The 16,568-nt window shown below is 41.1% G+C and overlaps 2 protein-coding genes across 6 annotated transcripts in view; both read left to right on the top strand.

The window, feature by feature from the left end:
- SPR (G protein-coupled sex peptide receptor) overlaps positions 1 to 16,568 on the top strand; it is a 238,108-nt gene that overhangs the window by 96,076 nt on the left and 125,464 nt on the right. The gene's annotated exons all lie outside the window — the stretch shown is intronic.
- Positions 4,138 to 6,279, top strand: LOC149476609 (uncharacterized). Its single transcript, XM_089711662.1, has one exon. It carries the CDS (start codon positions 4,138 to 4,140, stop codon positions 6,277 to 6,279), a length of 2,142 nt encoding a protein of 713 aa, XP_089567788.1.

The following is a 16,568-nucleotide window of genomic DNA, read 5'->3' as shown; positions in this document are numbered from 1 at the left end:
CAGAGCCACATCACTCATTTCAATTATAATTCTTTAAATCATTGAAGTCCTTTTCATCTTTTTCGCAATTTTGGCAAGAGCTTTAATTAGTGTGGACTGTGGACAAAGGGAAAGTGAACCAGTAGCAGGGAATGTGAAGAATATTAAATTAATTCACACTTTACGTCACGGGTCATAATTGCCAATTGCGAAATAGGGTTGTGAAAAGCGAGTTACAAGTTAAAAGAGGCAATAGTAACGTTCTCTTTCATAGTCTCGCTTTTCTTGTGAAGTATTGGACGGATAGATTTCACGTTTGTTTCAAAGATGTAAAGTTTCTATATGAGGAAGTCTAGTTTTTTATGTTTATGAGCATTTTAACTTTTTGGTTCTGCTAACTATTGCATAAGTATCGGGGTGAGATATGGTAAAACAGCTTATGCAATATGCTATAATTGTAATAATCTATTAAATTTGATTATTTTTACGTCCTTCTTTTAATCAGTTGATTTTTTTTATTTATGCATATTATATAAGTTTTAGCTATAATTAAATATTCAAAATTTCGTTGTACTCTATCTATTTAATTTGATTCATGTATATAAGTTTGTTTCAACAAGTCAGTTAACAATTTGTATAACACTAAATTAGTTACTCAGTTTTAATCACAATATTGTGAAACATCTAAACGCCAACTAACCAATACTATTTCCCAGAAACTCGCGTTTGACAACCCTAAGTTATTTCAAGGCGTAATTAGCTAAAGTGAGCTTCCTGACTTTACGCCTCACTAAATATACTTAATCAATGTTCGCGTACACTTTCAATAGAACGCGGTGGGAATTTGTACGTTTAATATTTGTATGTCAAAACAACCTTGAGTGATGAGAAACAACGCCATAATGTGCCATAATGCAGGGATGGCAAAAAAAAAAACAAATAATTATTTTTAGGGTTCCGTACCGAAAGGGTAAAACGGGACCCTATTACTGAGACTTCGTTGTTTGTCTGTCTGTCTCCATATCTACTAAACCGTGATAGCTAGAAAGCCGAAAATTTCACGAATGATGTACATATTTCCGTTGTCGCTAAAAGTAAAAAAAAAAATCAATCAGTGTGATTAATTTATTGAATTTTACCAATGATATTTTAGGTAAGATAATATTATATAGGTGGGTTATGCCGCTCTGGGAGTGGCATGTCGAAACATGGCTAATTAGCCACATTATACTTCAGGTGTCTCATTTTCGCCTACCATTCGATGCCTTATTGTGTTGCGTTAGTGTGCCGTTTTCGAAGATCAAATTTTATGCTGGCAATTTATCTTTTGTTCGAGCGTTTAGGTCGTTGAGGAGCTAAAATTTCTAAGTAGTAGTAAGTAAAAATACTAATCCATTTGGAATAGGTAAGATGGTATTTAGATATGGAAGGAAATAAAATTGAAGGACTTAGGCAGGATAGCGGTTTGTTTTTCTTAAGATAGTTCATTTTGTATCTATAACAAAATAACGGATTATAAAAAATTGTGTTAATCTGTACTTTCAGGAAAGTATCCAAAGTATCAGATTTATTTTGATGGACTATCACTAAAATATAGCTTTTATTTTACACCTTTACTTGTAAGAAATTCACAATTGAATGATAATTCAAATGTAAATAAAAATAAATTATTTGCACTTAACCACTTGATTATTATTTATATACGATATTTTTTTTAGTAAAGATAATATTATATAATATATTGATATATTCTTATAAATAAAAATGAATCGCAAAATGTGTTGGTAAGCGCATAACTCGAGAACGGCTGAACCGATTTCGATAATTCTTTTTTTATTATATTCCTTGAAGTACGAGGATGGTTTTTATGTAGAGAAAACGTAAATATGTACCACGGGCGAAGCCGGGGCGGACCGCTAGTTGATTATAATTTTTCTATATTGCGTCTCATTCCATATTTCTCAAAATCGCAAATGAAATGTTTTCGTTACATAATATAATGTTTGTAGGTATGTATGTTCAACAGTATACATGTCACATGTTGACTAAAACTTTGTCAATCTCTTCGGTCATCGGAACACTAATTCTAAAGTAGGGATACCACAGACATGTATATTTAAGTAGACAACGCAAGTACCGCGATCTGTATGAAAACCAAGCGTGTCATATTTTTTGTACTGACCTTGACGCGTTATGACGTCACGAGCGCTTTTTAGTGATGTTAATTTCATTTTACGCTATATCGATTAGGCCGCCACTCGCGCGGCGATTCTAGTATCGTCCTATCCCATCGAAGTAAATCGAAAGAAATCAGATCAAACTAGATCTATGTCTAAGAGGTAGTCAAATAAATGAATCGTAATCGATTACTAAATCGATTCAAGACAGAAAAATGATAATTACTATAGACAGAGGGATGATAAAATAAAGTTATAAACCTTTTAATATTCTAACAAGTAAACTAATGTGTTTTAGCTTTTTCTTACATATGCCCATTGAGTTACCATGTACTACGTACTAGAGAGGCCATCGAAAGAAAGTAATGAAACTGTCAATCAATCAATCTTTATGTCCCGTTGCATCGATCCATTTTCCTTTTATGTTCGGGTTACTTGGAAAACTGAAAAAACAAACATAGTCTAAGCAATAAGGAGTTTTCTTAAAAAACTCCCAAGATGACACTTTAACTAATGGCGTCCATGTCATAATATTTATTTTTAGTACCTTTGTATTAAAATACTTAAAAGTTCTAGGTCAAGTCGTATTAAATGACAAAAAAAATCTATGCCTTTTTTTCTTAAAAATTGCTCCTTCAAATTATCATTTTTCTGTTCGATTATAAAATCGATTAGAATCGAGAACTGTTGCATCAAATGAACATCACTAACCACAAAATTGGACAGAAAAATGAGAACAGAAAAATGAGAAGACGCTATTCATTGCTTGTTATCATACGACGCGATCTTTACCGTGCCAAGTAAAAGCCGCAATGTATTCCGAATCATTTCGTATGATTTGGTATCCGTGTTTGTCACGATCGTTTTCCACAGATATTCTTTATTTGATTTTAAAATAAATAGTGCATATTTTGATTAGAAAATTACTTACCGGTGGAAGGAAACATCTCTGCTAACTCGGCCACTCACAGCTGTGGAGTTTCTACAGTTTATAACGGCGCAATTCGGCATTTTACTTTATTCAGCTTCACGTCTTTCCTTGGCGAACTGCAAGCGCGGACTGAGTGTAGGCCAGCGTCAAGTAAGTTTCATAAACTTAGTTTGGACACGGGAAGTACATACACTCGCTTAGTCTATCTTGATACATGTCTGTGAGGGATACAAACAAACAATGTGGTCAGCTAATAGATTGCTATTTGTGCTTGACAAACTTACTTGACAAACTTGCTTGACAAACTTGTTAGATATTTGGAATAGCCTAGTTTTGAGTCAGGCTTTGTTCTGACTCCCCCCCATCGTTCCAAGCCTTGTCGTGGCGGGGGGGCTCAGTACCTGGGTTGCAAACCAGCATCTTGGGGAAGCTAATATGGAATAAACACGTGCCGCTCCCGATTCGTTTTAAATAAAACCATACGGGAAGTGGCCCCGGGGTAGGCATGGTAAACAGGAGCGCGGTGGTGTGTCGCCGTATCCGATCCTCCGTGTGAATATGCCTGTATGCGAGAAGAACACCGTGTACTGCCGAGGGGGTCTTTAGAAGACCAGAGGCTGCAATGCAGCGGTGGATGGCGGTCAGCGTACCGCGGCGCGACGGACTCAGCGGGAGGATGTCTCTTGCTGGGTAGTGGGGTTTTGACCCCCCGTCGGGCAAACTGTTACCTCTAACGTGTGACGTTGTCATGTCTAGCGGCACGTTAGAGACCAGGGGGCTCGCTTTGACCGGCCGGCCCGAGAGGAAGGTGACCTCAATAAAAAACCCCTCTATTTCGGCGTTGGGGCGCCCCACGGGGCCTAAGCGCGACGTCGGATTCCTGCCTTCCCGGTGAGTGGTAGGTGGCTTGGCGAGAGGACCAAGTCGGAGCGGCCAACCCCCGGATACCGCCCGCCCTCCGGGGTGTAACAGGGTTACCCGGGTGCAGGGGGCACCACTCGGGCGGACCATATATTTCCCCCATACTCGTGGGACTTAAGTACAGTCACAATGAAACCCCAACCAGTAGAAGGAGGAGGATTGCCGAGAGAATCGGCACATGGAAGATGTAGTGTGGTATTGGAGCGTATATCGGGCGCTACCACTACACCCACTGAAGCTGGAGGAACTGTCAATCGTTCTTATATGATGACAGACGTAGCCGCGGAGTCAGACTCCGCTAACTCCATGGCGAGTATAAACTCACGGGTAACCATGAGTCCCCTGGCCTGCCGAGAGGCTCTGTGCACCCCAGGCAAAGAGTCACGTTTCTGGCGTACCCGAAAACGCTCACGATTGGAAGACGGAAGTTCGAGCGATACTACCATCCCATCTCCCTCAGGAAGACCTCGCACAGGTCTCCGCAAGGCACACAGAGTGGAGAAAGAAGCCCAATCTGAAACGGAAACCGGAGCATCCACCTCGGCAGACCCAAAACCAAAAACTGCGAGGTCACCATCCGTAGCGTTGCACACAATTGGTGCCAATACTGCGACAGAAGAGGTTAGGAAGAGAATAGAGGCAAATCTAACAATCGTCGAAAAGATTGCCAAAACTTCCAACCACCTTAAGACGACCTATGTAGCCGACTTGAGAAGCGCCGCCAAGGCGATTAGGGAGGATGCTGATGCCCTCGCTGTGAGGACTCTTACCGAAGAAACAAGTGCTCTTCGCGCCGAGAATGAGCGTCTGCGCATAAGACTGGACGTTATCCAAAGTGAAATGCGGGAGCTGCGGCTGCTCATACATCGGGGCTCTGTTGGCTCTGCGCAACCGGTGGAGATCCCTCAAGATTTCGAGGCTAGAATGGTGCACAAGCTAGGAGAGCTCATCGATACGCGGCTGAAGAACTTGCAACCACGAGCGAGTCCGCAGCGGCGACAACACCTCTCCAGTTCTACGGAGGGAGGAAGAAGCCGAGATATCGAACCCCGGCAGGACAGTCGTCCTGAGGTCTTAAAGAATACGGGACCAAGGCCTAAGAAAACCAAGGCGCTCTCTAAGCTGGCACAGAACGTGGCGCAGGAAAAGCAAGAGACCGAAATACAGGAGGGAGGTAATAAGAAGAAAAAGAAGAAAGGGAAAGGATCTGGGAATGAGAGTCGAGCGGTGGAATTGCGAGCCGGGGGTTCTACTCCTGCTCTCTCTCCCGCGACGGTAGTTCCCTCGTGTGACGACGCGGAGACCCTAACGGCGCCCACGGCCGATCCTTCTGACGAGGGCTGGTCAGTGGTGACGAGGAAGGGCAGATCAGACGCGAACAAGGCACTACGTGCTGGGTCCGGAAAAACTACGGTTGATACACGTAAGACCCAAACACCCAAACCATCTCAACGTATGCTGAAGGCTCCACGATCTGCCGCAGTCGTCTTGACAATATCAGCAGAGGCACAGGCTAACGGCGTCACATATGCCTCGGCTATCAAGGAAGCGAGAACTAAAGTTGACCTCAAGGAGGCCGGAATAGACTGCGTGAAGTTTCGCCAGGCGGTCACAGGAGCCACAGTTATCCAGATCCCTGGGCCCGATAGCGGAGAAAAAGCTGATCTATTAGCAAACAAGTTGAAGACCCTTTTTAAAGACAATGCCATCAAGGTCTCAAGACCAGTCAAAATGGCAGACCTTCGCATATCGGGCCTAGACGCGTCTGTGACAGCGGATGAGTTGAAAGACGCCATTGTCTCAAAGGGAGAATGCTTGGTTGACCAAATACGGATTAGCCAAATACGGAAAGACAGAACTGGACTCTATGCAGCCTGGGTAAACTGCCCTGTAACGGTGGCCAAAAAACTTACCGAAACACGCTTTCTCGTTGGATGGGTAGCGGCAAGGGTAAGTGTACCGGCACCACGAGAGATGCGATGTTTTCGATGTTTGGAAGTCGGGCACGTGGCCAACCGCTGCACTTCGGAGTGTGATCGCAGCCATCTGTGCTACCGCTGCGGGCAGCCAGACCACAAAGCTGCCAACTGTACCGCCAAGCCGAACTGCACAGTATGCACAGCAGCAGGCAGAAAAGCGGACCATCGCTTAGGCGGTGATGGCTGCGCTGCCCCTAATAATAGAGCGCCAAAGACACGGCCCAAGAGACACACTGCAGGCTCCCAGGCAGACGGAGCGATCATGGAGATAGTAGAAACCATCGAAGTATAGGATGGCGCTACGGATTTTGCAATCCAACCTGAACCACTGTGCCAGGGCTCAGGATCTACTGATGCAGAGCCTGGCACAGTGGTCCATACACATCGGAATCCTGTCGGAACCCTATGCAGTTCTATCTGAGCGGGACAACTGGGTCGGGGATCTCGACGAAGTTGCTGCCCTAATCATAACACAAGGAGACGGATCACCTCAAATTTGTGCGCACATGAAAGGTCACGGATGTGTTGCCGTGAAACTAGCTGACATGGTTGTCATTGGGGTTTACTTCTCACCGAACAAGACGCTTGCTGAGTTCGAAGCGTTCTTGGGAGAAGTAAACTCCATGATCCAATGGGGTCGTCCTCACCAAGTTGTCATTGCCGGGGACCTAAACGCGAAATCCGCGTTGTGGGGTTCCTCTGCCTCGGATGCTCGCGGAGACATTCTTGTCGAATGGCTCGCAGCCCAGAACCTGGTCCCGCTAAACCAGGGCAATGAGAACACATGTGTGCGCATGCAGGGGGGATCAGTCGTGGATGTCACGTTTGCGAGCCCCAATCTTGCTCATCGGGCTCGTGGTTGGAAGGTCTTGTCAGAGGTTGAGACTTTGTCTGACCACAAATACATCCGGTTTGATATCTTTCCACCCAAATCAAATCCGCATAGGAACACAAGTCCTGCGTCTGCCGAGTCTGGCCCGAGATGGTCCCTCAAGACCCTGGATAGGCACCTGTTGGAACTAGCATCCATAGTCAGTGCCTGGTGTCCGAAACCGGACTCCATAAACGTGGATACTGAGGCGGAATGGTTTGCGGCAACAATGACGCATATATCAGATGCCGCAATGTCGAGAATAAAACCATGTCCGCCTCATAATAAAGTTTATTGGTGGTCACCAGAACTTTCACAGCTTCGATCGGCCTGTGTTACTGCCAGACGCCGATACACTAAACATAGACGAAAGAGGAGGCAGGCAGACTACTCCATTGTTGAAGAATCTGAGCGGTATGCCTTATACCAAGAATCAAAAAAGACCCTTAGAGAGGCTATAGCGACCGCGAAGGAGAAGGCATGGGCCGAACTGCTTGACACACTGAATCTTGACCCCTGGGGGCGCCCCTACAGGCTGGTCATGAACAAGTTACGTCCTTGGGCTCCACCAATGACAGCTAGGTTGGAGCCGGCTCTGCTTAAAAAGGTGGTGTCTACCCTTTTCCCAAGTCGAAATACAACTGATTGCGTGCATCGATGCTTTGATCAGGGGGAGTCGACCTGCACGGGGCCTATTCCGGACGTGTCCTTAACCGAATTGGAGGCGGCGGTGGGTCGCCTGAAAAGGAAAACTACCGCCCCGGGCCCCGATGGCGTGCATGGAAGAGTATGGTCACTTGCCCTCTCACATGGACTGGCCCCACGATTCTGCGAACTACTCACGGAATGTTTTAAGAACGGGAGGTTCCCAGAACGATGGAAAGTGGGTCGCCTCGTTCTGCTTAAAAAGAGTGGCAAACCGGCCGACTCTCCATCAGCCTATAGGCCGATTGTCCTGTTAGACGAAGCTGGCAAGCTCTTCGAGCGTATAATTGCCAGCCGCATCCAAAATCATCTGGCACTAACGGGACCGGACCTCGAGGAAGCGCAATATGGCTTTAGGCGGAGACGGTCTACAGTAGACGCCATAGCCCGCTTGCGCGACATCTGCGAAGGGTGCGTTTCCCAAGGTGGGGTTGCACTGGCAATATCCTTGGATATTTCCAATGCGTTTAATACCTTGCCTTGGGACAAAATTCTAAACGGCCTCGCTCGACATCGCCTACCGCCGTATCTCAGAGGAATCATCTTGTCTTACCTTGGTGGACGTAAAATTACCTTTCCGAAAAAACATGGCTGGGGTAGCCGCAGGGTTGCATGCGGTGTTCCACAGGGCTCTGTTTTGGGGCCTCTGTTGTGGAACATCGGATACAACCACGTGCTGCAAGGAGTGCTGCCGCAAGGTGTAAACGCCATCTGTTACGCCGATGATACCCTAGTCGTGTCTACTGGGCGTGACTTTAGAGAAGCACGACTTCGTGCTACGGCTGGAGTGGCACAGGTTGTCGCCAAAATTAAAAGTCTAGGGCTAAAAGTAGCACTTGAAAAATCAGAAGCCATATGCTTTCATGGACATCGGAGGGCTCCACCGTCTGGGGAGGAGATAGTGGTGAGTGGGGTGCCCATCCGAATTGGGCCCAGACTGAAATATCTCGGTCTGGTGCTCGATCCGCGATGGACATTCCAAGCTCACTTCTCGGCACTGGCTACAAAGCTCAGCACCACGGCAGCGGCTCTCTGCCGTATCATGCCGAATATTGGGGGGCCAAGCGGGGCATGTCGCCGACTCTTTGCTGGCGTTGTGCGCTCTCAGGCGCTGTACGGGTGCCCGATATGGGCCGATAAGCTTTTAACACGTAACACTATCGTGCTGAGGCGGTCGCAGCGAGTGATAGCTATAAGGGTTGCAAGGGCGTACCGCACCGTTTCTTACGATGCGGTGTGCGTTATAGCTGGAACTGCACCCTGGCACCTCGAAGCGGCCGCCCTGGCGGAGGTCTACTGGCGCAGAGCGGAGGCAAGAAGTAGGGATTCAGAGCTGCCCCCAGAAACGCTCGAAGCCTGGAAGCGGGAAGCGCGCGATGAAGTATTCCAAAAATGGCGACAAGAACTTGATGTGTCCTGCGTGGGGGCCTGGACTCTCAACGCGATTAGCCCGGTGCTGAGAGAATGGGTAGAGAGACGGTGGGGGTCACTCACCTACCGTCTTGTGCAGGTGCTGTCGGGGCATGGATGCTTTGGCAGCTACCTGCATAGGATAGGGCGTGAAGCGGCCCCCGCCTGCCACCACTGCAGCAGCCAGTTGGACTCGGCCCTACACACCTTGGTGGAATGCCCAGCATGGACAAGCGAAAGAAGGCCTCTCGAGAGTTTGTTGGGAACCCAAAACGAGTTGACCCTGCAAGGCCTCGTTAAGTTAATGGTCGCTGGCGACACGAATTGGAATATGGTCGTGGCCTTCTGTGATACTATTATGAGGGCAAAGGAGGACGCAGAGAGGGCTAGGGAAAATGACCCAGCGGCTGACCCTCTGCGCCGACGTAAACCAGGCAGACGCAGACGTCTCTACGTCGAACGTCAGCCTTAAATTAAATGAGAACCAACACAGGGGGAGGTTTGCGTAGAGACGAGCATACTACAGTTATGCTCGCTGCAAGTAAACCGGCCCCCCCTGTGACAGATGGCGGATAGCCCGGTAATATAGTGGCGTTATCATTTTTGATACCGTCACCTATTGCCAACTTATGGGCTTGGTCGGGTCGCCAAGTTGCGGCACTCACCACGTAGGCGGCGGGGGTATAAGGCCTAGCTGTTAACCCCTGTCGCCGAAGGTGAACGGTGGCCACCGTTGGGTTTTAGTGGGTATGGCTTCCTGCGAGTCCCACATACCCCCTCATACAGCAAAACTGTAGAGGGGGATGCGTAAAAGCATTTCCCAACGTTAAAAAAAAAAAAAAAAAAAAAAAAAAAGGCTTTGTTCTGACTAGAAATAGGTTAGTTCATAAGTGACGAATGAAATTCTATAAGAAATGTGTACATAATTTTATCTTTAGAAAAAATATTTTAGAAATTAAATATATTTTTTTTATATGTAATTAACGAGCGGTCCGCCTCGACTTTGTTCGTGGTACATGTGTACGTTTTCTCTCCATAAGAACCATCCTCGTACTTCAAGGAATATTATAAAAAAAAGAATTAACGAAATCGGTTCAGCCGTTCTCGAGTTATGCGCTTCCATTTTGCGATTCGATGTTATATTATAAAGATAAGGCTGTTTATAAATTATGTCTACGGTTCAATCCTAATTTAAAAATCGACAATTAACAAACAATTAAAAAAAAATTAAACAATTAAACATTTGTTAATAAAGCATCATTATTAATTAATTAATATATTACAAAAGACTATAGATAATAATAACGAGCAATAATAAAAAAGTTACTTCATATAACATATTATTTTTTTATATACCTGCCGATTCTTAGAAAAATTTTATTCGACGTAGAATACCGGGAAACACCATAAAGTAAGAAATATCTCTTTTATACGAAAGATCTCAGCAAAAATGTAATTATTTCACATTTTATAGTAATATACCAGGTATAATATAAATTATATTTCATTATAATTATGTTGATGTCAACATTTTCTACGGAACCATTGCAGGTTCTAAAAAAGATTGTAAGTTTTTGCGACTGTAAAGCAATGAATTCATAAAAATATCTATAATTTATACGGAACCCTAAAACGGAATACGCTGATAAAGTCACGTCACTAACAGACGAAACCCACGTCTTTAACAAAGAGATTGTACAAAATATATATATAATTATATTTCACATATCCCCGTATTTATATTAAACATCTGTGTTTATTTGACATCCTTTCATAATATAGGGGACGGTTTAGTTCTGGGACAAAGCTTGTAAAATTTAGATATTTTAGTAAAACATACAAGACAAGCATACAGACAATATATATGTTGCGAGGTCCCCTATTATATAAGAAACATCAGTCATCAATACAAATGTATGTATGTCTATCTAATATGTATCTATTACGCAATTTGAATAGACCACAACACCATACGGTGTAGATAACATTTTGAACGATTGAAATATAACACCGGCACAATTAGCGGAACAGAAAAAAAAGTGAGACTATGAGATAATAAAGCATATATTTGACGAAAATGTAATTAGATACAAAATAACAAGTTGATTAACATCTTTTAACAACGACTTTGAAAAGTCTTCGTTATTTTTTATTGAAAAATAAAGAAATTTGAAATAAGTGAAATTTTTAGATGATTATGAACCATCACAAAAAAATAAAAAAAGTAAGCATTAAATGATTTGGCAATAAAATTAAAGCAAAATTAATAACGAGTGTTTCCCCCTCTTGCTCTGATTACGGTTTCCATTCGCCTGGGCTTGCTACAGATTATGTTATCGATGATTTCTTGAGGCAACCGCTCCCACTTCTCAAGTAATGCGTTTCCAAGTTCATTCAGATTGGTGGGGGGTGGCATTCTGGATTTAACCCTTCTTTTTAGCAAGTCCCAGACATGCTTTATCGGATTCATATCGGGGGAATTTGCTGGCCACTGCATCACCGGTATACCTACGTGGCTAAGATATGTCTGTAACGATTGTGCACTATGAGCTCGAGCATTATCTTCCATTAGAATAAAGTCGTCACCAATAAATTGGGCAAATGGTACAAAATGTTCTTCTTAAATGTCTCTGATGTATCTATCTGCTGTCATGGTCCCTCCTGTGACTATCGCTAACTCCGTGCGAGCTCTCAAACATATCCCTCCCCAAACCATAATCGAGCCGCCACCATAAGCCACTGTGTGTTCAAAATTAGACTATATTTGGCGTTCTCCTCTGTGTCTCCATATTCGCTGTCTCCTATTGATCTGTTTTAAAAGAACTCTGCACTCATCAGTAAAGAGAACCTGCTGCCATTCGTTCAAATCCCAGACGATGTTCTCGCGTATCGGTTTCTGTTCCGCTAATTGTGCCGGTGTGTGTAGTTGTCATTTATAAAAATAATCAAGATTAAAAAGAGAAAAATCGTAGGAATTACACCAAAAAGTTTAGTAACAATAAATAACGTATTTTGAAGTGAAACTTCTTCAGGTGCGTTGAGATTTGAATGCATGGAAAAGGTGACGATTTTTTTAACTTTGAATCTTGCCAAAGAACTTTCCCTTCTGACTCGGCGCACACGCTTTTTTTTATAACGCATTATTAAAGAAATACCAAACGTTTCTATATAATTTTCTAAACCGAATAATTACGATAAATGCGCCCTTTAGCAAGCTTCATTCAATTTGTATTTCGCCTGTCTTTCAAGACAAAATACAATTACGCTAATTCGAACAACCAAATTTTTGTTCTTTGAAAAATAACGCTCCCAGCCTTGTGAAAGCCGTTTATGTGCTAATAATGTGATTTTGAAGAATGTTTATTAAATAAACTACCTTTTTTATAATCTTTTTAAAGAATTGAAAGTGTTTTTTGCTTGATCTAGAAAATATGAAATTAAGCATACGAAAACATTTGAATACAGAGGTCTTAAATTCGAATTACAAGGAAACAACTTATTAATAATTATTATGTGTAAAACTTATTTATCAATCACCTAAGACCTATTTTTAATTTTTCCTAAAAACAATCTATTAGAAACAGAATAATACACAGTTCCTTGTTATATCTAAAAAAAATATACAAGTTCCATTTACGTCCAATTTATCAAAGGAAATGAAATAAAAATATTCTATCACCAACTGGCTAAACTAAAGGAATTTCTGTGAAAATTCGGAGAGTTCATTTTCACGTTCATTATGTTATAAATGTTAAAATCTTCTATCTATACCCTAGTAAAATTCCTTGGAAGGTCTAACATCGGACCAATAGACGCCTTAATCCTTGGTGTATGCCTTAATGCAGGAAAGGAGCGATTTTATAGCTATTTTTATGTTTTGATAAATAATTTCTATACATATTAATAGTACACTAGCTTTCCGCCCGCGGCTTTGCCCGCTTTGTCTAGAACATAATAAATTATATACTAAAACCTTAATATTGAATCACTCTATCTATTAAAAAAAACCGCATCAAAATCCGTTGCGTAGTTTTAAAGATTTCTGTGGTATTTGGTACGTACCACTTAAGTGCAAAATGGTGATTTTTGGGTATGAGCGTTTGAAAGTTTTCACGGTTGCTACCCTGTTGCTACAGATCGGAATAAACACTTGAGTAAAACAAATTTATGATATTTAAATGTCTATTATGTTCAAGTTTTGAACACTTACAAAAAAAATAAAAAAAATGTTCTAGTTCAAGAGTAATTGTTACTTAACATGTTTGTACCAAAAGAAAAAATGTGAAAATGATGTGAAAATGTCTAAAACGTGTGTACTTAAGTGGATTAGAGCATATTTATTTGTACACTTAATTAGTATTTATTCCTATTTTTACATTAATGGAAAGGATTTTTCTTTTTTTTTTTTCGACGGAGACATAAACAGACATTAAAAAACCGGCCAAGTGCGAGTCGGGCTCGCGCACAAAGGGTTCCGTAGCAGCAAATATAATAAATTACAGTTAAATCAACCTATCTCAAAAACTATAAGAGATACTTTGATCAAACCAAAAATCGTTGAAAGAGTTAATTAGCATGCATCACCTCTATTTTTTTTAGAATTTTATACCCCGTAGTTATAAAAATAGAGGGGGGGGGACATACTTTTTACGACTTTGAGAGCTGATATCTCAAAAACCGTTCACTTTAAGAAAAATGTTTTTTAGAAAACTTTATATCATTTTAAAAGACCTTTCCATTGATACCCCACACGGGTATGTACATCGAAAAAAAAAATTTCATCCCTCAGTTACATGTATGGGGGGCCCCACCCCCAATTCTTTTTTTTACTATTTAGTGTCATATTTTTGTAGCGGTTCATACAACACATATTCCCATCAAATTTCATCACTGTAGTACTTATAGTTTCCGAGTAAATCGGCTGTGACAGACGGACAGACGGACAGACGGACAGACGGACATGACGAAACTATAAGGGTTCCGTTTTTGCCATTTTGGCTACGGAACCCTAAAAACAAATATTATGGGGAAACGTCTTCCATACAAATAGATTTAACCATATATAAAAACAAAAACGAATAGGAGTGTGATTTGCCACAAATAAGTACTCATAAAAAAGCCAGGAAATATTGTGAATTTCGTGCAGTATGCAATTCTCTGATACTCTCTCTACAAAGTAAAATCCTAAAAGTAGTGTGTGTGTGTGTGTGGTTCAGAAGTCACGGTAGTTCGCTTGCCTGCCGTGCTAGATGCTGCGGGATCGATCCCATCAACCGACATGTACCAATGTGTCTTTTTCGGATGCATAAGTAGATTCTCTAATAACCAGAGATACATCTTCCATAACAGAAAACATCATCATATCTAATAACAGGAAAACATCATTATGGCAACCGGGATTTTGGTCTGAAATCACCAACCAGCAGTGAGCAAGCGTGGTGATTACTGCTCATGTCTTCTCCTTGTGAGAAGATGTCTTTACCCTGCAAATAGTTACGAGCTGGATCCAGTCAAATAAAATTTGTTTGTAAAACGTACCACTACAACATTCATTCATAGTCGTCATCACTGTCACTGAAAGTCATAAGATTGTTTCTAGTCGGACCATGAGACAATGATTTGAAATAACCATCATAAATTGGATCACTTATTGGCAGGAGATCTAAGATATCTTTGAATTTCAGAGCATCGATATTGATAGACTCATTAGAGACCAATGGCTTCTCAATCTTTTCTCAGTTCTCTTAAACCAGAAATACAGAAACTCTTCATTTTCACTCAAAGAGTATTTAAAATCTACGTCATTAGACTTTTCATACATCAACCAGAAAATACAGTTCTAACCAAATGTAGTTTTGTCTGTTGCAGTATTTCTTTTGATAAAATGAGTAGGTAGTCAATAGTTTCGAAAATGGAAAGAAGTCAGATTCATTAATTAATTTTACATCATGGCGATTGCTGGTCATTTTCATTTATCTCGGGGAACGGAGATGGTGCTGTTTCTTTTTTGAATGAATCTTTCAATATCTGCTTAACAGGCAAGATATTATACCGTTTTTGACCTGGAAACACTGAACATAAAATAAGCTACTCTAGGTACTTCTTCTGCCAAACGGTTAATAAAATGCCATAAGCATGATGCGATTTCATCCGCACCTCTTTGAGCTATTCCTTTATACATAACATAATGGAATGTTTGTTTAGTAGTAACTTTGCGGATTTTTAAATTAAAAGTCCAAAGTTTCTTTTATAAAATGCTACAGATGCAGTTAAATTTGGAATCTGTAAACAAACAGCTTTTATCTTTTAGTTTCATAGTGAAATGTTGCCTTATGCTCCGATTTTTCTAAATCTATTCTAATCTGACATGAAAGAATGAATTTGAAGAGACAAAGAATCAAACCTTGTGCATGTAGGTATCGTTATTTGGCTTTTTAAACGTTTACCAATCTTTAAATCGATTTAAGATTGGTAAACGTTTCTGAACACACTAAGTCTAAGAGATCTTGCATCACATGCATGTTTCTTTATAGATAATAGGCTTGAGACCTAATGTCTGAAGATTTAAAGTATGTGCCAAATAACGTTATATTTAAGTAAGGGAGAACTCAGAGAAGACCTGTTAAGTTCACAAATAATTTTATTTGATTTGGTACAAATAAGTTAAGTGATGATAATAATTATTCAAGTTTGGTCTAATTATGTTAAGTGCTCTTACGTTGTAAATGGCCGTTCGTTGATTGAGTATTCGTTTTACAAGTCTATGTTAACTTATATTAATATATTTGTATCAAATAAAAATATTTTTTTTTGTACTTAAGTGGTTTTGATACAACCTATTTAAGGTATTTCTACTATCAATAGGCTTATGTGACATAGACCAAACGAAAGAGGACGTTTTTATCAGTATAGATGGCCAAAAACAAAAAATGGCCATTTTTGCACTTACGAGGTATATACCAAACACCACAGATTTAAGCATACATAGGGACATAGGGACAGAGAAAGCGACTTTGTTTTATACTATGTAGTGATATACAATGACTGACTGCGATACCAATATGAATATAGTTATAACGCAGTCTACCGTGTTTTGAGTAATCAAACAATAACATATTAATAAATGAAATACAGCAGAACCCTATACATCTTTCTAAAATGTAGCGTTGTCTTCACACTGCACTGTAAATGAAGCTCTGACACACGCTTGCTAAAAGAAACGCAACAAAGTACATAGTTTGTAGTACATACCTATTTTCTGCATTAGAATATCTCACCAAGGATTGTTTTATCTATGGTGTTGCATGTAGGTACAATACAGATTTTATAAATATGCAAATGACTGAATACTCAAGATTCCTTTCAATGTTAAGAAAACATAATTTTTATAAATTGTTACTGTAAATAATTTTCAATCAAGTATGTCTTTTGTTTTAGCAACAAACAACTAAGAACTTTTTAAATTTTATTTTTGAACGAATTTGTTTCGTATCACTTGTACCACACAACATTTTATAGTAGCGCCATCTGTGAGATATAGCTCGGAATGTTTTTTTCAGAGCTGAAACCTCTTTGGCGATCTTTGCTATAACGTA

Source organism: Colias philodice, chromosome 27 (assembly GCF_061535455.1).
Source record: "Colias philodice isolate Cphi_HAF_F1 chromosome 27, ilColPhil1 Martin Lab GWU primary, whole genome shotgun sequence".
NCBI classification, from domain to species: domain Eukaryota; kingdom Metazoa; phylum Arthropoda; class Insecta; order Lepidoptera; family Pieridae; genus Colias; species Colias philodice.
This window is presented reverse-complemented; position numbering and strand designations above follow the sequence as displayed.

Excerpts from the sequence above, each read along its gene's own strand:
- LOC149476609 (XM_089711662.1), top strand. The coding sequence starts at position 4,138 with ATGAAACCCCAACCAGTAGAAGGAGGAGGATTGCCGAGAGAATCGGCA.